Source organism: Lutjanus erythropterus, chromosome 10 (assembly GCF_056507025.1).
Source record: "Lutjanus erythropterus isolate fLutEry1 chromosome 10, fLutEry1.hap2, whole genome shotgun sequence".
Lineage (NCBI taxonomy): Eukaryota > Metazoa > Chordata > Actinopteri > Lutjaniformes > Lutjanidae > Lutjanus > Lutjanus erythropterus.
The window spans coordinates 24869052-24891073 of NC_139326.1; the positions used below are offsets into that span (position 1 = coordinate 24869052).

The 22022-nt window shown below is 39.0% G+C and overlaps 1 protein-coding gene across 5 annotated transcripts in view; it reads right to left on the minus strand.

Moving 5' to 3' along the window:
• Positions 1 to 22022, minus strand: part of trim36 (tripartite motif containing 36) — a 49600-nt gene that overhangs the window by 18054 nt on the left and 9524 nt on the right. For 2 of the 5 annotated variants that reach the window (XM_084728741.1, XM_084728742.1), the window contains exons 2-9: positions 21620 to 21854; positions 15586 to 15651; positions 10821 to 11167; positions 9096 to 9242; positions 4655 to 4750; positions 3395 to 3532; positions 2549 to 2664; positions 832 to 953 (exon numbers count right to left, since the gene is read on the minus strand). In XM_084728741.1, the coding sequence (XP_084584867.1) occupies positions 832 to 953; positions 2549 to 2664; positions 3395 to 3532; positions 4655 to 4750; positions 9096 to 9242; positions 10821 to 11167; positions 15586 to 15651; positions 21620 to 21854 (1267 nt within the window). Of the gene's footprint in view, positions 1 to 831; positions 954 to 2548; positions 2665 to 3394; positions 3533 to 4654; positions 4751 to 9095; positions 9243 to 10820; positions 11168 to 15585; positions 15652 to 21607; positions 21855 to 22022 lie in introns of all 5 variants that reach the window. The other 3 variants (XM_084728744.1, XM_084728746.1, XM_084728743.1) reach the window with 2 other exon arrangements.

A 22022-nucleotide genomic window follows, 5' to 3' on the forward strand; every position in this document is an offset into this window, starting at 1 on the left:
TTTTATGTTTATTCAACACCGCATGAAGGAGTGTCTCCTCTTCCTGTCTCCACTATGTGGTGCTAGAGAACGCTCACTAATTAGATATGTTCCAGTGTAAGTGTACGCCACAGAATGAAAATTTCATGTAAATCAAATGGTTCTCTCACAAGGCTTTCTTCCTGTTGCCAGAGTGTCTACAGGCCAGAACTCAAATATGTTAAGTTTGGGGCAGACAAGTCAAGTTACAAACCACTTCCTGTTTCGTCATGAAATAGGGAAATTCCACACCTTGCTACGGCCTTCATTGAAAACTCAAAGGTTTTACAATTTAGCAACTTATGGCTTTTTACATATGCTGATAAAGTTTGAGGTGGATCGGATTAACCTCCCCAAAGGACTTTGTTAACTATGACCCTTTTAAATGGCAAAAAAAATACACTAAAACTTCAAAATAATAAAATACAAATGGCTGACTCCCTGTTGGGTTTATGTCATGGCATCAATAGGCTACTTCATTGAAATGTTGTCCAAGTTGCTGTTGTACCATTTTTCCACACTCATGACCAAGACCCATAAAATGTTTTTATTTTTCAACATTTCTAATGCATGTGAAAATTTTCAAGCACCTTTAGCTGCTCAAAATATGCTTAATTTTGACAAAGAATTATAATCCCTTGATTTACAACAGGGTCCTTGCACCAGCCAGTCCCTGGGCCTTTATTGGCTTGTTTTGTATAACACTATCACAGCAAAGTTTGTATCTGGGGATATCAAATGATGAGGTCTTGTTCTCTTAAGCTCACTTTCTTTGGCATTTCATATAATTTAATATGAAATAACTGGTTGTACCTCCACCAAAGCACATCTGTTTGAGCAGAGTTTCTTCTCTGGATGTGTCCAGCACAAACTCATCAAAGCAGGGGTCAGCTGAAGGGTGGAAGGTCCTCAGAGACTCTGTGGCCTTCTGGATCCTGAAAGCATACAAGGACAACATAACATGATAAAATATTCATCAGCCAAGGCTTATTTTAAGTTTCTTTCCTGAGTTAATGAAATAAAGTACCAAAGATACAAAATAGGATCACTTATCACTGCAGATGGACTTTCATCCTTATTATATCTGGTATGTTCCACTATGTTTTTAAATCACTTTTGTATTCTGCGGTTATTTATGTAGTTGTGTCTATTTATATCGACTGTCATAAGTGAAAAAGAGGATTAAAAATCACGTCCATGTCACCAGGAGAAAACTGTACAGGCCACAGTATCATGGTCTTGAAAGTGAAAAGGGTTCCTGATTATCAGAAGCTGCTAATGGAGATCAATTAGCTTAAAGCAGAAGGCGCTCCTGTACACACTGTTGACTTGACACTGTGCCGTAAGTCTTTCCTTAAATGCTCTTGAGTCTGGTAACCTCAGTCTGTGCACGTGGCTTTGTGTGTTCCTGACACACTCCAGTCACCCAAACACATAATAAGATTGATGCTCTCAAGACTAAAATAAAACAGACCAAATCCCACTTATGAAACCCACTGAGAAACAGGCAGGCATTGCTCATAACAAACTGTGTGTGGGCAACACAAAATGAGTCATAACGGACTTCAGTCTGTGACTGTTTAAATAATCAGGTTTATCTTCTGTAATTTGTAATAAATTTATATCTGGTAATCATTACTAAGCTGCTTAATTATTAGCTTGACAGTTTACACTCAGGGCTGTAGTGGTGAAAGTTGAATTATGATTCCCGTCAGGCCTGGCACTGCTTCCTGTTATTAGGTCGAAGGAGGACAACTTCAAGACACCAGAGAGATGCTTAAGTGCACTATTTGAACACTCCACTGTAAATTACTGTCATTTAATGACCGCTGACAAGTACTTAGCGATTTTAAGTGTTATTTTACTGTAGCAGTACTGTAGGAGCCATTAACTGTGGTTGTGTATTTTTGTCCATTTATAATTTGTAGCTTTTATCAAGTCTACCATGGGTGGCACTCTTGGTTAGTGAGGTTGGTGAAATCAATATGGGCACAGGTGCAACAGACCATCTAATCGTGCTTGGGTGGCGGAGAGATCTCAGGTCTCAGATCTCACTTACATGCTGGAGTCAGCCACATCACAAAGTCATGCCAGTTGTCATATCACAGCGCGGCTTTTGTTTGCGATATAAAAATGAGGGTGTAAGCTGAAATCTTTATTAAACGGAAACCTCCCCAACAGTAAACAGTGTCTGGACATCTACTCATTGAACCGCATCGCAAACAAGGATCTGCTTGCACACTCAGCTGAGTGGCTATTTGCTGATAAGGAGGAAAGCTGGTACAAGTACAATGTATTTACATATAACCTTGAATGTTTTTTTTTTTTACTCCTTTGATGTTTTTTCCTTTTCTTTTTGTTTAATTTGAAAACTCTAATCACGTGTCGTTAATGCAGTGCCACAGAGAGGCCTTCACATTTTAGGCATCATTTATTGTTGCTACATGAGGCTAGCCATCTTTTGGGATTTGGACGGTTTTGGTTATTATAATATTGTGATGTGTAAGAGATGATTGTCACCCAGCTCTACCTGGTGTGTAGTTGCTTTGCAGTCTGTACAAAGCAGGACTGATCCGTCTCTTTCAGCACCTCCTGAGCGTAGCCCACCAGACCACTGTTCTCCAACATGCCCTGGTACTCCTCCACCTGGTGCACATTTTCAGGACATTTTAACATTTTATCATTCTGATCATTAAAATAGGTGTAACAGCATCCTAATTACCCCTAATCAATCATATCAAGGAAATGATAAACCTCTTCAACTTGATGTGTTGACGATAAGGGGGTCTCTAAGAAATCTCACAGAAATCTCTAAGTATCAAAAGTTTTTGATATCAAATCACAACATGATTTTTTTCTATGCTGGTTCTCAAGGTCTTAATCTGGTATTTTGGAGGGATTTTTGATAATCTTAATAAATCCCTGGGGTCAAAAATGGTCAAATTGTGCATCTAATCTATAATAAATGCTATTGACACAAAAATTGCTGCAACTACATATAAGACATAACTGAGCATTGAAGTCGCCATCATATACTTTCATTATAATGTTATAAGCCCACGTACACACTAAACATTTCAAATTTGAATAGGTCCCAAAAGAAAATATTTATTACAGATTTATGACTAGAAAAAGTTGATAGAGTGCAGAGCTGCATCTCAAATCAACTCTATCAAATATTCAGGTTCCCAGCTTTCATATGATGTCTAACAGCTCTACGTGACCTGCCATCTCCCCCTAACAATCCCCTGTTCCTTGTAAAAATGACAAAAATGGGACTATGGTAGTGAGAGGTCAAGTGGAAGAGGTTAGGACAGTAGTAGTAGTAGTGGACAGTAGTAGGACAGAAATGAAATTCAGCTCTGGTATTTCATACCTGGGCCCTGAGTTGGTCCAGGCGACGGCTTCTAGACTGTTCGATGGACCTCAGCATCTCCGATTTCCTCTCCTGCAGAGTCTCAAACAGACGCTCAAAGTGCTCATTGGCTCGACGCTCTGCTAGCTGCCCATTTTCCTTTAAAAAAAAGAAGATAGTTTTGTTATCAATTTGTACAAAGCAAATAAAATTTTCTCTTCACACATCTCTCCCCAAATGCACACATGTACCACAAGTATCCCTGCAGAAGAGTCACAGTAATGAGTGCATCATCGATATATTATCGTCAATTGTTTGCTTTGACAGAAGGTGGATATAAGGAGTTAAATGTTTTTGGATATACTGTATGACAACACCGTTTTTAGATAAGACTCAAAGTGGAAGTAGAAGCTGAAAAGTTCATATTAAACGGCCTAAGTGTATAGACAGAAAGATTAATGGTGGGGGAGGAGGAATGGTTTTTTTAAAAACGCCAGACACCAAAGTGTAGGTGTATTTGAATACTACCCATTCAGGATCAGCATCAAAGTAAATGAGGAACAAACTCAGAGCCCGAAACCCAGAATTGCATGAGAGAAACTAGTATTCAAATCCTGTGTTTCCTTGTTTGTGTGGTTTGCATGCTGTTTGTTTAGTGACCTTCCTTTTTCGTACACAGAGAATGTGTAATTGTTCCATAATGTCACAGGCTGGTTGTGTGTAAAGCTACATTTGTATTCTGTAAGAGAAAAGCTCTGTACAGGAATTAACACATTCTGTATGTTCATTCTGCTTTCTGAAAATAATAACTCAACTATGCTTCCCGGGTGAATGAGAGGTGTGATTTAACTATTTTTTTCACAGGGTAAGAAAAGGAGCTGTAACTAATAAGAATCATCTTGGAGGAGGAGGAGGAGGAGGAGGAGGAGGAAGAGGAGGATGGGGGGGCTTAAAGACCAAAATAGATGTATCTAAAATTAGAAAATGGAGAATATTAAAGTGAAACTACAAACACTGGATATATTCAAGAGATTATTCAGGAAAATGGCTTGAAGAGAAACTAAACCCAGCCCTTTTCCCTAATGATTGTTAAGTCAAATGTTTATAAATGTGAATACTAGAGGAATTTCTTATTTTGAGGAATAAAAACAGAAAAAAAAGACAGCAAAAATTGGGAAAATGAAAAACGCATTTAAGATCTGAAAATTAAATAAAGGCTAATTTTAGGAGTAGAGTCAGAGAGTTTGTTGGCGTTGCAGCAGCGTGAGTCAGCTCTCTCACCTCAGTCTGATTGATGAGCTGTTCCAGCCCTGTAATCTGAGTCCTGACCTGGTCCTCTTTGCTGATGAGGTAATGGATACTCTTGGCCAGCTTCTCCTGAAGACAGAAAAGATAAGTAGCATATAAAGTGAGTTTCATCTTGAAACACTGCAGCACCTCCACCCTGACATAGCACTAAGATGACAAACAATAAGATGCAACTAACACAACTGTTACAGAAGAGATATCTGACCTTAACACGGCATACATACAAAAAGTAAACAATATCTGTTTTTAGTGCAATACAAAGTTATTAAAATGACAATGTTTACAATGTGCAGCTGCAATTCAAAAACTAAGGTAATACATGAGGTAAACTGATATACCTAAAACCACACCAACAATCAAAGATACTATTAAGAAGAGATCAAAATTTTACATATTTTACAGTGTTTGCCAAAAAATGATGAAAAACAAGAGTACAGGGTAATACAACAGAAACACGGGAAATACAGAGACGCCTCAGTTATTCCAAACTCTGGAACAGCAGCGCATATAGAGCGATTCACATGAAAGTCTGTTTATAAAAGTGTGTTTTTAAAAGGGATTTAAAAGATTAAACTGATTTTGCTAGCTTAATTTCCTCAGGCAGGTCGTTCCAAAGTACAGGGATCCTAATGGAGAAAGTGCGGTCAGCGTTGGCGTTCTTGAGCGTAGACAGTACAACCAACAAAGGGCCTAGCCTGAGGATCAAAGGCTGCGTTCTGACTCATAAATAGTTCAAAGGTCAGCCATGCAGCTACAGCTACACTTACTGGTAGCCAGTGTAGATATGACTATAATAATATGGTCTCTATGTTTAGTGATTTCTTAAAAGCTTGATACACAAGATTGATTTTTGACTTGACTTTCTGTGTTTTGATAAAGATTTTCTATATATTAATATTCTGGTTTGTAGTAAAATCTTCTGTTTGAGTTAAGTATGTTGAATTGAGGATGGTCATTCTATGTGTAAGGTGTACAGTTTGATTTGTTTGCATCCATTCTGAGGTTTGATTTAAACTGCAAAAACAAAAAGAAACTACACCAAACAAAACCTGGCCGACAGGAGAGACCTTGTGTGTCATCACTAACAAAAAATAAATTAAAAAAAATGGAACACCACATGTCAGTCTGTCACAAGGTATACAATGAGTCACTATAGTCTAAATAAGATGAAATAAAGGCATAAATTACTCTCCCTAAATCAGCATGAGATAAAAATTGATTTATGATACATCTCTTGAACTCTTTACCTGCTCATCAAAAATCACAACAAAATTTTAAAGGGATAGAGTGGGATTTATCAATTGCTACTAATGTAGAATTAATTTTTTCCGCTGCCTCAGGTCTTTTGAAGCAAGCAGACAAACTCTTGTTTTGTGTTTGTCCAACACTTTGAAGTCATAACTGCTCCACCAACTGAAAATATGTTCAAAGATTTTAACCACCGGAGAAACATTATGGATCATCCTACCAAAACATATTAAAGCTGGCCAAAAACATTTTTTTTCTGATCAATACCATGTCTTGAACATTATATGCAGACTGTTACCATCAAACCAGAGATACGGGATCCCACATTTTATTAAGGTTAAACTGGTAAACCAGTCAGTCCCAAAAAAAAATATGGAGCTCAACCCCAGATCAAATGTATACTGAAGGACCCTTAATATTGTCTTCTGTGGTTGTAATGCGATGTATTTTGTTAATTGTCTTAGTTTTTGTCTTTCTGTGATGTTGCAACTAGAACAGCTGTGATGCAAGATACATTTTAGACTTGTTCTGACAATAAAGCAATAAAGCATCGTCATCATCATGTGCTCACATTTCCAAACATTAGCTCAAACACGTGTCACGACCAGGACGGGAATTTCATGGAGGCCACGAAGGCCATGGCTGTCTCACTTTGGCCTTTTGCCCCTCAAAATTGATGTACCCTGAGGCCACAGTGACCCTGATGCCCCGCCCCCCAGCTGATGTCACCGTTTTCTCCTCTGCCTTTTTCCTGTCACTCCAGTTTTTAGACACCTGGGTTTTTTGTTTACATTCTGAATTCTTATTAACATCAAGTGAAACGCTACACAAATAACCAGTACTGGCTTTGATTTCTAGCCTTTTTTCTGAATCTCTGGAAAATCAGGCTTTTTATGACTACAGTTTGATAAATTAGTGAACGAGTAAGACAGAAACTCAACACATGTTTATAATGTTACACATTGCTTGTACATCACTATGTTAAATAAGCTGACCCAGTGGTCTAATAGGTGCTATGACCTTAAGGAGTATTGTAGCCTAATGTTTGTAACATTAATGTTAACAAACGTAACATTAGTCTCAGATTCCCCATCCACATCTTCAAATGAGTCCAGTGACTTGACAACCCCAAAGGCCCAGTGGACCCCTAAAATGATGAAATTCCAGGCCTGGTCACAACGTTTTCTTCTCATCCTACTCTAGGTTGCATTTCCTAATTGATTATAAGTTCTGGGCACAGGCAGAGTGTCCTCTGTGACCTTGAATGATACAGGATGAGAGCTTGTTTCAGTAGCTGCAGTCTGTCAAACAACATCACTTTAGTAGCACAATGATATGACAGTGCATTACTGTTGAAAGTAATTGAAACCCATGCCACATCCTGGCTGACGAAGGCTTCCTGGACTGTTCAAGCATCTGATACATCTTCCAACAATTTGAAGATACAATGCACACAAAATTATGGGGAACAAATGGTCTCATTAAATATTAAGTACCACAGTGTTTGTGTCAACACAGACCAACAGATTGAATTTCACACAGATTGTGCCTTGACTTGCTGAACCACCGAACATGACGCACACTAACCTGGACATCATGCCAACAAGATTAAATTACATGTTGATATATTTCACTTAATACCCATTCTGTTAAAGATTTGATGTGGTTTTGTGTTGCCTGGAGCTGTCATAGCAACCAAACAGTCCTAAAACACACATCTCTTGACATTTTTGTCTTCACATAAGCTAAACCAAACACTCAAACTGATTGAAAATTAATTCTAGGGGAGTGGAAACAATCTGATGACCACACGTGATACCAATTAGTTTTAACCCAGTTAGCAAGGATGGGTTTCAGTTTCCAAACAAAAGAGATTGATATCTGTGGTCAGGTGCATGCCAGCACAGGTACAGGTCAGGCATTAATATTACAGCAGGAGATGAGAGATTCAGGGACCAGTCAGTGTGTGGTACAGAACAACAAAAAAAAACTGCTCTTAAGGTTTTTTTGTTGAATAGTTTAACCATGACCTAACACTAATCCCACCAAATGTTAAGACATTACTCATCAAAAGGCAATTAAATGTATTTTTATAAATCCAGTGACATGAAGCTGATTTTTTTGAGGATCAATCTGCCTTGAAGGACTCCTTACATAAACTTAAGGTATTCATCTGATATTTTAAAAGAGAGTGTTTAACATCACAGGAAAACAAAGCCAATTTTAAATGAGGATTTGACAAAATTACAAAAACTCCAGTAAAAGTATTAAAATGTTGTTATTATCATGACATGGTCATGTAAGACCTTAAAACAAATGTTTAACTCTAACATGATCAGGCTGTGCCAATAAAAGCTTTTTAATTGTTTTATAAGAGAGTGCATGTTAACTGTTTGGTTCGCTCCTGTGTCTATCAGCTTAGACATGTCACTAAACTCAAGCTCAGCTATGGACACAGTAGTCCTAAAATGATTATATATGCCTTTATTTTGTCCCATCTTGCTTACTGCAATTCCATTTTCACCTGTCTTCACCGTTTACAAGTGGTCCAAAATGCTGGTGCCATCAAGTCCTCCAAAAGATGTCATGAAACACCAATCCTGATCGTCTTAACACTGACTTTCCATTAAATTCAGAGATACTGCCACCATATTATAGCAGCATGAATCTGAGGTCCTCTGATCGGGGTCTGTTGGTTGTTCATCACTCCAGGCTCTAGACAAAAGGAGACTGTGCTTTTGAGGTTGTAGCTTCTACACTGAGGAACTCTCTCCCTTTGGACTTGTGATCTGTGGGCACTGTTGACACCTCCAAAAAGCAGCTCAAGACCCATCTGTTTAGACTTGCTTTTGCCGAATCTGTTCTGTTTTGTTTTATTATTTAATGTTTAATGTCTGTTGTGTAGTCTCTTGTGTGCTCTTCTATGTTTTTGTAAAGCTTTTTGTGACATCTATATTTCAAGTCTCGGCTAGCAGTGGCTTTGTGTCCAAGCTCAGCGTAATCCTTGTTATCATAAGCCAGTATTGTGTTACAGTCCAAATTACTCTTCAGTCATCACAGATAACACCAAAAAAAAAAACTCCAGTGTATTTAACTGACCCCCTCCCCTGCCAACACTCACAACTAGCTGACCTGTCTTCTCATAAAGAGTAACTGAATGTGGTACCTTGAGGATCTTGTAGGCACTACTCATGGTGGTGACTTTGTGATTGGCGTGGGATCCTCCCAGCTTGCACAAGTGACACACGGGTCGTCTGCAGACCTCACAGTACATGTTCACCTTCTCCATCTCATGCTCTGGACACATGAGTACCTGAGATATTCAACAGAACAGCAGTGTGTTAAAATCACAGGCATAATACACATATACATACACTTAACTGTATTTTAAAGGTCTTCTAACTCTACAGTGATCAAAACTAGCTGAAGTGAAAGAGGAAGATGACATAAACTTAAAAGAACCAAGACAGCTCTCTGTGAGCCATTTCCTGAAGCATCTTAAAATAGAATTTAAATCAGCACTTTTTTTACTGCCAAGATCCTCACCAGAACTTAACAAGCAAACAGCTAAATGCTGTCTTGGATAACGACAACTGGAAAATTCAATGCATTGTATTGATAAGGGCAGTAACACAGGTTTAACAACAACATTTCACATTTTTAAAACATTCCCAGATAACTGATTGAGAATCATAGAGGATGATGTAGAGAAAACTGTGTTATATAATGAATTAAACTCCTCATAGACACACTGATCCATTGTCCAGTTCTGACACTCACATTCTCATTGTAGGTGCTTTTGGAGGAAGACTGGGGTCAGTATGGGCCGGTTTGCACCTATGCAGCCCCATACAATGCACTGTGGGCCCTTTTCCACCAAATTAACTTTGGTTCTTGAACTGGTTCTGTTCAAGATTCATGGAACCTTGGTCCTACTAAGTGAACCAGCCTGCATTTCCACCAGTTTTGAAAGAATTATAATCAGGGATATCATTAAGAGAAAATGAAATGCCTGCTTTGGCTCCCAAAGAAATCCTGCTACTTTTGGGTTCCAACTGGATACAACTTTTCAGGTTCAGAGCCAGTTTATTGTTGGTGGAAATGTTCAGAACTGTTCAAAATTAGGTGCTTGAATCAAAACGGGGCCGGTTCCTTGTTGGTGGAAAAGGCCTCAACGTGTTCTGACACCTTTCTATCACAGCAAGCATGAACTTTTTTATCAGCAATTTGTGCTACAGTAGCACTTCTGTGGACACCAGACAGGCTAGCCTTTGCATCAGTGAGCCTTGGGCACCCATGACCTTGTCACCAGTTCACGGGATATCCATCCTTGGGCCAATTTTAGCAAACACTAACCACTGCATACTAGGAATACCCAATAAGAGCTGCTGATTTAAGATGTTCTGACCCAGTCATCTTGCCTTGTCTATGTCAAAGTGGCCCCTTGAGGTGCCACTATAACAAGATGATCAAAGTTCTTCCCTTAACTGGTCACTGGTTCTAATGCTGTAGCTGATCTGTGTATTTTAATTAGATTATGTCAAATTGGGAACAGTTGCATGAATGTGTCTTTTGTAAAATTTAAGCTATTAAGTGGACTACTCAAAGTGCAAACTACAATGAATGCCAGACATTCCTGACCGGCAATTAATGATCTGGAAACCCAGAGAGTGACAGATTTCCGTCTTCATCTAATTCCTTATCAAGCATTCCAAATCACCATTTAAAGGCTGAGCAATGACAAATCCATAAATGCTACTGTTTAACTTTGTCTCGTGACAACTTATCTGCTGAGAAGTGTTCATAGTCCAACTGAAGAAAAATCTTGTTTGTCTTTAAGCAATAACGGATAAATAAGAGAAAAGAAAAATAGGAAGTTAACAGTACTTGCCTTGGGCCTAAAATTCGTGGTGGGACCAACATACTCATGCTGAGCTTTGGGTGTGCCCCAGGGGTGGTGCAGCTTGAAGCACTCGTTGCAGTAGCTCGCCTTGCAGTCCATACAGCTCTTTGTGGCCTCCTGCTGCTGCGGAGGCTTACAGATGTTACACATGATTGCAACAGCCGCACGGGCAGCCTGGCGGTAGCGCTCCACAATGCTCTCCAGAGTAAAGTTACGGAACAGCATGCTGATGCCGCGCTCGCCGAGGTCAATGTCATGCTGACAGCCGGGGCACGGGATGGTGGTGACCCGGGGAGTCACAGACCCTCTGCGCCACCCCGGGGACGAGATGGAGCCTGGGGGAGAGTGAAGGGGAACAAGTGAGAAAAGATCATGTGTAATGTGGATTCATAGCCTTGGGTCACCCAGTTTTCAATCTTGTCTGAAGCCCTACTCTTGCACATGAACGAGAATGTCCTTTAACTTATAATTACACTGAAGGGATAGTTTAGAGTCAAATAAGGGCTTTGAAAAACGTGAACCCCCAGTTGTGTTCACCAGACTCTGGGCCGAGATTCACAAAAGCAGCATTACATCATCTGCATGGACTTTCCAAGTATGATCTTATGGCAAAAAATGCCTTTGATAGTTAAGAATGCCTTCACAAACAGGGCCTCAGTATGTCTCCCTTTGTACTTCTTTTCCACAGTGACCACTACTCCATAAAGACATGGATGTTTCACATTAATACAGGCAGTTTATTGAGCAGTTGTCACACAGGGAAAGAAATCCAAGGAGAGAGACTTTCCAAGATCACTGGGGCAGACTGAAGAGTGATGGGATGCAGGAGAGTCATGGGAAAGATGGCATCCTCGGAGCTTATAGAGAATACACTGTTTGTATGAGATTTAGAATGCAAGTCAGTCAACATTTATCACAAGAGTGAGTGAGGAGGATTTAAGTGCTCACAATGATCTGGACATAAAGGAAATGATTTTGTTTCCTTAACATGAGTGATCAAGAAGAAAAAAAATATGACAAACCACTATTAAAAGGGATAGATCAGATTATTTGATGATTATTTGATTTAATGAGGCACTTATCAATAGTGTATTACCTACAGTAGATAACAGTCAACACACACCCAGTTAGGAGAAGCAGAGAGGGGCACCTGCATGGAAATTAAGAATCTAGAGTACTCTCACCATTGAATTTTGTCATAGGACAGCCTTTTCTAATGGAAAACTGTTTTTATAGAAGCCAAATATCACTCTCTCCAAGCCAACAAAACTCCATGTGCAAAATGACTAATTTTACCTTGCAGAGCCTGGGAGTTACTGGTCTATCATTGCCTTGATGTGCTAGCTTGTTTGTGTTATTATGGGTAATTTAAAAGAGCCTATAACACAAACTAACTAACAAACACATTGAGGCAGCAGGAGACCAGGAACTGCCATGTTCTGTGAGGTAAAATGAATGATTTTGCTTATAGAGTTTGGTTTGTTTGGAGAGAGTGATACTGGGCTTGTATAACTTTAGCCATCGAAAAAGGCTGTCTGATGGCAAAATTAAACAATGAAAATATTATAAATATTGCATACAATTAAACTGACATTGATTTATTAAGTAGCTGAAATACCTTCTGCTGTTGACCCTGTCCACATTGCTTAGCTGCGGTGCTGGTACTCCTCTCTGCTTCTCCAAACTGGGGGCATGTCGACTGGCATCTACTGTAGCTAATACACTGACTATTGATAAGTACCTCATACAACCTCACTTCAAATAACATAATTAGTGTGAATAACAAATAACATTACACTGGAAAGTAGAACTTAACCAAAGCTTTACATAAAAATGTCCCGCAATTGAACTTGAATGTCCAGTTCAATGCATCAACACTTATTTTTCACAACACATCTCCTCTTAAAGCATCACAGCTTTCAAGAGTTTCTTACAATATTGTGCTTGTTACTGATGCAGCACCATCGTAACAAGGCAGCAAACACAGTAATATGAGGTCACATCACAGACGCAAGCAATGGGGACTGCAAAACACTGTTACCACACACTCGGATAAAGCCAGCAAACTGAAGTCAACCACAAGGCAAAACAAACAAAAATATTGCTTCACGTTTTTGGGGGACAGGGGAACCGAGGAGTGCTGGATTTATCTCAGTTTGAAAGCCAGAATTTCCACTTCGTTTCCGAGGACCTGGAAAATTAAATCAAACACTCCTCAAGTAAGCAAAATACAGGACAACTATTTCAACACAACATTTTGCAAAGAAAAAGGAGGAGCTGAGGGAAAAAGCAGTGGCAGAACAGCAAACATATAAACTATGTGAGACAAGATGTGTGAGCATGTGCAAGCCGTGTGACGTGAGCAGAACTGAAGACTGTGACAGTGTAGGGACAGTTTGCTGCCTGCAGGCTACATCTGTCCGTGATCTGACAACTAACTCAACTACTGAGCTTTGTTTGCCACACTTGGATTACACGTCCTACCTGAATTCATATGACACAGGTGAACGTAACATCGTGGCGTGACACTATGATGAAAAACTTAGTCTGATGATGGTGATGAAGGTGACAGGGTCTTGTTAAGACAAGTTAAGTCAGTGAATGAAAGGACAAATTTGACCAAAATCCTTCAGATATAAACCAATGAATGACTCTGCACAGAGAATCAGGACATGTGTGTGTCATGAGTCAAAGAGCGTGTCGGGACACTGCACATTGACTCACTTAGCTTAACTCTGTTCAGGAGAGCAGGTGTGAGTGAATACGAAGCAGACAGCAGATGCCTGCAGCAACGTGTGTATGTGAGTGTTTGTTGATTTGTGGATCTGCAGAGTCGAAGGCAGAAACTGACGAGTCATCGCAGAGCAAAAGGGGCTTGTTTTTTTTTTTCCTGCACAAATCTACAGACACAGTTTGATGCTTGAACTGTCAGTGGCTCCCTGTTGGTTTTATATACATGTATAAAAATCTAATAATAAATAGGAGATTTTTTTTCTAATTTCTTATCCAAATATAAACTCCACATAGGCTGGGATGGACCAACAAGGAATCATTTTTTAAATCCAATTAAATCGTGAGTTAACCTTAAATTATGTTGCACCAAACATGGATCTTGTATCACCAAAATTTTCTCAAGGGAGAGGAAATAAGCTTCTCTGTCGAGCCATCAGAATTACTAGGCTAGGTTTAACCTTTTGCAAGCTAGCAAACAATATAACATTTTAACTTACTAGCTAGCAAACCTGTAACATTTTGTTAACTTTTTAGGTAACTAGCAAACAGTATAAAATTTTCTTTACTTATTAGCTAACTAGCAAACAATTTAATGCTTTAAGGACTACAGAGAAGCCAAAAGTTAACCTCTTTTATACTGACTAGAGCACTCATTGAATTCATTTCATTATATTTTATTTGGGTAAGCAAGCACTTCTATCCTGATTAAACTCTGTTTAATAAATCCAAGTTTATTGATGTAAACATTGATTAGTTTATAACTGTGCAACAAAGCTCTGCATAATATTGAATCTAATTTATTCTGCCTTGGATTCAGAGTTTAACAACCCCAGGTTTAAAATTAACAAATCATTGTTAGTGCAGCCCTATTTTAAGGTTTGAATGTCCCTTATTTTCTCCTGATTTTAATTTTTAAATATTACATTGTTATTATTGTATTTAATTTATAGGTAGCTCCTATAATAATCTGGTCTTTGAGGGGATTAGTATGTTTTTTTCCCCCTCTTCAAACAGTAGAAAATGACACTTCTCTTAGAAACATCCACTGAGCATGTCAAACAGTTTTCAATCTTGTTTTACTTGGCCAGCAATCTGACACTTTATTCACGCATTCACTCAAGTCATTATACCCAAAATGATTAGAGGTAAGCTGAAACAGGTCCATGTTCTTATAAACTGTTTCTCAAACACTAATGACTGTTGAGTGAAGCATAAACAGCACCCTAAAGGCACACAAGCATCAGTCAGTAAAAGACAGTTAAGAATCTTAACAAGTCCAAACATATTGTAGGTTTTCCTTCAGTATGTGTACCTAACTCAACTCAAGAAAGAACAGAGACTTACAGTTCTCCTGCTCAATAAAGCTCATTTACTTGCCACCGTGTTTTTTATGAAATGAATGCAAAGATTAGCTAGTGTACGGAGACACACACACAAACGCAACGGGGGTCCCGGACACTACACATTCCTGTCCCAGCTCAACTCCTAGGAAACATCCTCACCCCTTTCTCACTAATTTCAGTCTTTCAGTTCCTTTTTGGCACTTGCCAGCCTCCCTCTCAAAGACTTAACCTCTCTTCAAACCTCATCTTTCCTGCTTTACTCTCCTATTTTTCATTTAACCTTTATTTAACCAGGACTGAAGTCCCATTGAGATAAAAAAAATATATATTTTTGAAGAGTGTCCTGGCAAAAACAGTCAGCCTCACCATATGCTGATTCATCTTCGTTTGAAAAAAGGACGATCAAGAATAACCTGAGGCATTTGGCTCTTCTTACCACCACCTTTAAATGCCTTGTAAATCTGGATTGAAAAAGCAAATCACTTTTATGCTCAGTGGACATTTTTAAGAGGTTCTGCATTTTTATTTCAGTTATTATCATGTCCAAAAAAATCTTTTTATACCTAAGCAGTGGTGTGAGTTTGTATGGTCGTGTTGACAGGGCTAAGGTAGACTAAGTAGAGAAAAGGTAAAACCAAACTAGGGTTTCACAGGGGTTCTAGTAACGCTATACTCACTACTACAGCTAGTCAAAACACGGAGGCCGCGTCTACCTCGACTTCCAAACGACCTTCGCACTGTGGCTGCAAGCAATGAACAGAGAAGTGAGGTGAGAACAACAAGAAAAATGAAACGATACATAACGTGAAGTGACGTGTGAAAACCAGTTATTCTTTTTAAACATCATGACATTGGAGAAACAAAGCCAACGCAAAAATAAACTGAAGGCGAACTTGTTAAAAGAAATAAACTAATGCAGTGTTTAAAATATACATACAGGATGTAAAAAGTTATTAATACATGACGTGAACAGTTATGTAAGTACAATTAACTCTTGATTTGTGCACTTGTGAACAAACATGGTCTGTAATTGCCCAGAAATCCATGCAACTTAAACTGAATTTGACAACTTTTCAGAGGTGAACAACTGTTTCATAAAAATACTATTGCTGTGTACTTGTAAGATATCCCCCAACAGGCTGCAGCCTACAATTTACAATGAAGGAATAGTTTGGCATTCTGGGAAATATTTGCTTTCTTGCTGAAAGTTAGATGAAGAAGGACTCATGTCTGTGTATTGAATATTAAGCTACACCCAGGAGAAGGTTAGCTTAGCTAATTTAGCAATGGATAAAAAACAGCTAGCTTAGCTCTGTCCATAAGGGTAAAACATCATCCTACCAGCACCACTACCTTTTACACTTCAGTTTTTGTACAGATTGAACTTAAATACAACTTGATCGACCCTTTACTAAACTGCTTCACTTTGGCACTTCAGCCTCTGCCTTTAATGGCTATAACTTGTACGCTCCGTCAACTGCATATTTAAGGCCCTTTAACAGGACTCCAGCACATTTGGAAAATGGCTTTTTAATGCTTTTAGATCATATCCTCATTCATACTGTGCACCATTTAACAATGTATACCTCAAAAACCCAGAAAAATACAATTCTTTGTATCCTTCTATCAAATTCAAGCATGTTTTCTTCCTGTAACACAAAATATGACATGCGATATGCTTGCATAGGCTTGAATCAAACAATTTCATACAAGACTATCATCCACACATAAATCAAACTTCATTTTTTAGATTGCCTCCAGCGTTATGTTACGCCTGTTGATCACTGAAATACATCAGAATACATAAACTATACTCACGAATTGCCATTTCTTAACCAACTCACTGAGATAGCATCAGCTTAATTACCTTGCTAGCTACAGTTGATAAAATCTGCTAGCATGAGTTGTCATTTCCACTGACAAAAACAATGGTTAGGAAATTAGAAATAAGTAGCCTTCTGTTCTGAAATCAATGACCCATCGTTTCAAAAATTACTACAAATTTAAGACAGTAAATCTCCCGCCGTTACAATGATAATCCAAGCGTCTCCTGGCTGTAGCCTAGTTTTAGTCTAGTATTTAGCAGAAGTCCCTGAACTGCCATCAAGAACAATAATGAGAATATTTTTTTTTAACATGCTAAACTATTCCTTTAAGAACACTTTACACCAGCTTTGGAGTGCACTTGACAAGAGTTAGCTGTTAAACATAAAAATGCTTCATGCACAGTTTGAGCCCCAGTAACATAAAATAAGATGAAGTTGGGAGAAACAATGCTGATGAAGTTTAAGTAACCGCCCTCCTCTGTCCAAGCACAGCAGGCTTGTCCAAGCTGCACACTGATAAATATAGCCTTAAGTCTTTTCTTTCTCTCCCTTCACCTAATCCCTCATTCATTCCTTACAGGCAGGTTGTGTCACCATGGCTACCAATGATCTGATCTCCCAGTGGTGGAGGCGGTTGGCAGAATCACTCAGTTTTACTGCTCGGGTGTTAATGTGCACATAACGTACTTCGAGGTTTTCTCAAATATTCTTAACAGACAGAGAATTTGTGTTTTGTAATCTGCTGATTAAATGCACTTAACATGGGGAACAACCTTACTGAATAATCCCCAGGGGAATTCCACATGTACAAAAGCCGCGAATAGTTCATCTTGACCACAAAAATGTACAGTTCTTCTAAATTAACAGAAAATGAAATGCAGACTTAAAATAAAGTGCATCAATTCACGATCACAGAATATGCATATAGAAGAGCGTTGTCCTTGTGCACACACAGGCTTTCAGGAAGGCGTGAGATTTGTTTACTCAAAGGCAGGATTTGATTATTTCCTACGTCAACAGATGCAGTCCTGCCAGTGAAGAATGAACTCATTCAGGTTGAAATGAGGGAGTCTGAATGAGGGAGGCTGTGTTTGGGAGCCCTGTCTCAGTGGTTTTGAACCATGAATGGCTGAATAGCTCCCAAAAAGTAGTTCACCTCACCGTACTTGTGGGGATCTTTTTATCTCTGGGTCAGATTCTCAGTGTTCTCCTAAGGCTTTGTGGCATCTTAGTGAAATGCATACACCAAATGTCATACAGTTTAATATACTACGAGCTATTGATTCGACACATGATGTAAACCATCTGACTAAAGGAAATTACTTGCTGTATCCTTAATCCCTAAAACAAATTAACTGCATTGGAAGTCTACTATACACTTCATAAGGGCATAAGGGATGTAACAATATACAGAACGTCGTGATAAAAAATGTTTCAATACCGTACTGGACTGTGAAGATATAAACCACTACATTACATGGTTAATTAATGTATTACTGTATTTTACAAAAGGGCTGCTACTGACATTCAGTGCCAAAGACAAAGTCTTTGGGTCCACTGTTCCAACGCAGGTGGATGAGTTTTAAGCAAGTTTATTAAAATCATTTTTCTAACACAAAAGTTCTGAGCATATATAATTTGTTTTCCCCAACCCCTCTAGAGATACATTGCCAAGAATCAACTGATGTGGTTCAAATTGTCTGTTTAGTTTCAGAATGTCTCCCATTTCCTTTTTTTAACCTTTTCCCAATAGACTTGAACTGTGGGAAGAGACACATCCTAGGCCACATTCTCTCCAACAAATTTGTCATAGTTGGAAATTTATCATGAGGTTATCAATGAGCTTTTGGTATGTTTACATCCCTACATTATGGTATACAATTTTTGTTAGCATACAAGAAATCAACATACGTAGTAGTTCATACTAACAAAAAATTCTACAATACTTACACCACTGGACGTCAAACTGCCGCTTTATGTTTTTTTTTTTTTTTCCATCACCATCCACAATTAGCTGTAATTTTTTTCCAGCTGTGAGCAGCTCCTACATTTCCTTTGTGCATTAGTCTAAATCAATGCATGATCAAAAATCAAGTGTTTTAACCACATGTTCAGAAGCTGCTTAAAATGTGTGTGCAATATGGATCTAGGACTCAGCTACTGAATATGCATTAGTGTTTATTTTCAGCACCAAACAGAAAAATGCATTTAAAAGCTTAAAGCACACATAAAATGTTTAATGTCAGTGATATAGTGGAAATTTATATCCTGACTGCCAAGTTGTGTCCCAGTTCCATACTAATTATCATAGAGTACCAACTGTCATACTATACAGTTTTTGCATTTAGTATAAAATGGTAAAATATGTTAATCATTTGTATAATAACATCAGCAAAATGTAGATATTTTTGTAGCAGTTTCATCATCAAGAAGCACCCCTATTTATTTTTCTGCACTGAATTGTGACACAATAGTCTGTATCAACAGTTAACTCACATATGTAATGTTTTTAGTATGCATACTGACCGTTCAGACTGCAAAAGTGACAAAATTAAGCCAAATAGTCTGAGCACCCAAAACCTGCTTAAAATTAGCATGTAGTATGGAAGTTGGACAAAACTCTGGTTTTGTCGAAAAGAGTGGACAAGAGTACAAATGAGACAGCATCTTTATGGAAATGGCACGTAGCCCAGAGCTCTCAGAAGGCAGAAAGGCAGCCTTGTGTCCCTCCGAGCTGTTTTCAAGACTTAGACATTGACCTGCTAGAGCTTGGCTGCAGAGGTGCCATGTGTTTAGCAGACAACATAAAAATATTGTGACAAGTTAACTTAGCTGCCCCGCCCCTGCAACCACAGCTTTCCCTTCCTCCAGCTCAGCTTAAAATGCCTTAAAGGAGCTTACAGATGTGCTTTGTTCCCTCGTGTACATAACACACACAGACACACACACGCCTCAATATCCGATTAGAGGTGGAGTGAAAATGATAGCTACTCTGCTCTCTGTTCCTGAAACATTTTCAAATGAATACATGAGCCCATGCATGATTGAAGGGGATGTTTGATGCCCCTGGGCCAGTAGAGGCAGACAGTGGAGACAATTAGGGCTTGAGAGAGCTTGTCAACATTTCTTTTCTCTCTGGAGACAAAAACTACAGCTTGTCAAGTTGCTCTGCTGTCTCTTTAATGAAGCCTGTAAACACAGACGGTATGAGAGGAAGAAGTGATGACTGACAATATTATGGCTGAGTGGTAAAATTATTAAATCATTTTTATGTTTGTTTTTATTTAACTAGGACAAGAGACAGAGGAGGAGGAGAGGCTGTTTCTGCAACCACATTAAAACACATATACAATAAAGCTGGGCCCATTTATTGTTCAGAGTTTCAATGGGCTTATTCACCCTCAGCCTTAAATTTGCATTGGCTAAAGGTTCGCTTCATATTGGCACTATCCTTTGTGTTTGTTTGGTAATAAAATATGGCCTTCAGTTTCTATTTGTAACCACATACTTCCTTATTTATAGAAAACACAAAAGACTTGAAAATGGGTAAATCCTAAAGTCTGAATGCAGAGTTTAGAGAAGAGCTAAATATCTGAAGTTAAAAGGATAGTCTGTCATATTTGAAGGTGGAGTTGTATGAAGTCAGTGTATTTTCTATAGTAGATGGCAGTCAGCATGTCCCCAGACTGGGGACGCCACAGGAACACCGCTGTAGGAAGCTAAAAAATAAAATGCTATGGACAGGGTCAGCAGCAAAATGTATTTTAGCCACCTAAAGAAAAAGAAAGAAAACAACATCAATTTAAGAGTACACTATATTTAGAATATTTTCACCACTTCACCTTACTAGGAAAAAGCTTTTTCTGATGGGAAACCACCATTATATAAGCCAAATATTCCTTTCACCTTAACAGCCAAACTCCATTGGTATATCTCGCAGAACAAGGGAGCTGCTGGCCTACTGCTGCCTCGATCAGTCTGTTTGCTTGTATTACTGTGTTAATACAGTGTTCTTCATAGTTAGTTCGGATTCAGTCACACAATAACAGAAACAAACTAAAAGACTGAGGCAGTGGTCGTCCAGCAACCACTGTGTTCTGTGAGGTAAAATGACTGATTTTGCCAAGGGATTCTGGTTGAGCAAGACAGCACGATATCTGGCTTACGTTACAGCAGTTTACCATCAGAAAAGACTGTTTGATGGCAAAGTAAAGCAGTGAAAATACTCTAAATATAGCATACACTTAAACTGATACCGATTTTTGTAGCGGAGCTTTTTTTCAGGTCGTTAAACCTCGTCCCACCTCAAATAATACAGATTATCACATTAAATGTGTGTTGGCTATAGGTCTGTTTATTGGTTGTTAAAATGCTCTTCCCAGTGACACTATCCTTTTTGTTTGTTAGGTAATCGCAAATGCCCTTGTAACACCATATTTCCTTATTTGAGAAACCTATTGTGAGGTAAATCCCAGGCTCCAGCCACTGTAACCTGTTGCATGTAGAGATGACAGAAAAAAAGAAAACTGAAGTCAAGGACATTGGGAGGAAGACAGTGTAACAGTTAGCACATAAACCTCACACTGCTTCCCTGGAAATATCACAAATGGCCTCGGATGCATTTAATACTTGCATTTCCTGCACAACCATCGCCTGATTATTAGTCTCCATCAGCTCACATAACTCACATAATCAGGCTGACCCAACAATAGCACAAGCACTGCCCTTACTAATGCCTCAACGTGCTGTTGTGAAATGCTTTTAACATGAGATCCACCTCCCTGCACTAAGCTGTACATACTGTAGTAAAATCCCTCCTGGAAAGAACATGTTTATTAAATCTACAGAAAAATGTCTAAGTTTGTTTCCTTACCCCGAGACCCACCTGATCTCACGAGCCTGTCTAGCCTCTCCATGGATGGGGAGGGCACCCTGGACCTGGGGCTGCCCGGCAGGGAGCACTCAGAGCCGGCATCAAAAGAGTCCTCATGGTTGAGCATCAGCAGCTCTCTGACACACTTGTGACAGACGCTGTGCTGGCAGGGCAGGATCAGCGGGTGGGTGAAGAGCTCCTTACAGATGGGGCAGATCAGCTCTCTCTCTATGTTCTTGATTGGGACCTGGGGGTGACGGAGGCATGATTACTGAAAACTGGCATAAATTGTACTTTTGCATGAGGCAAAATCACAGCTGCTGTCATCCTTTAACACAGTCAACGTGAGATGAAGAAGAACAGACAGCAGAATAAGCTCACACTTCAGTGTTTGGAGGAAAGGATACAGCTGTCT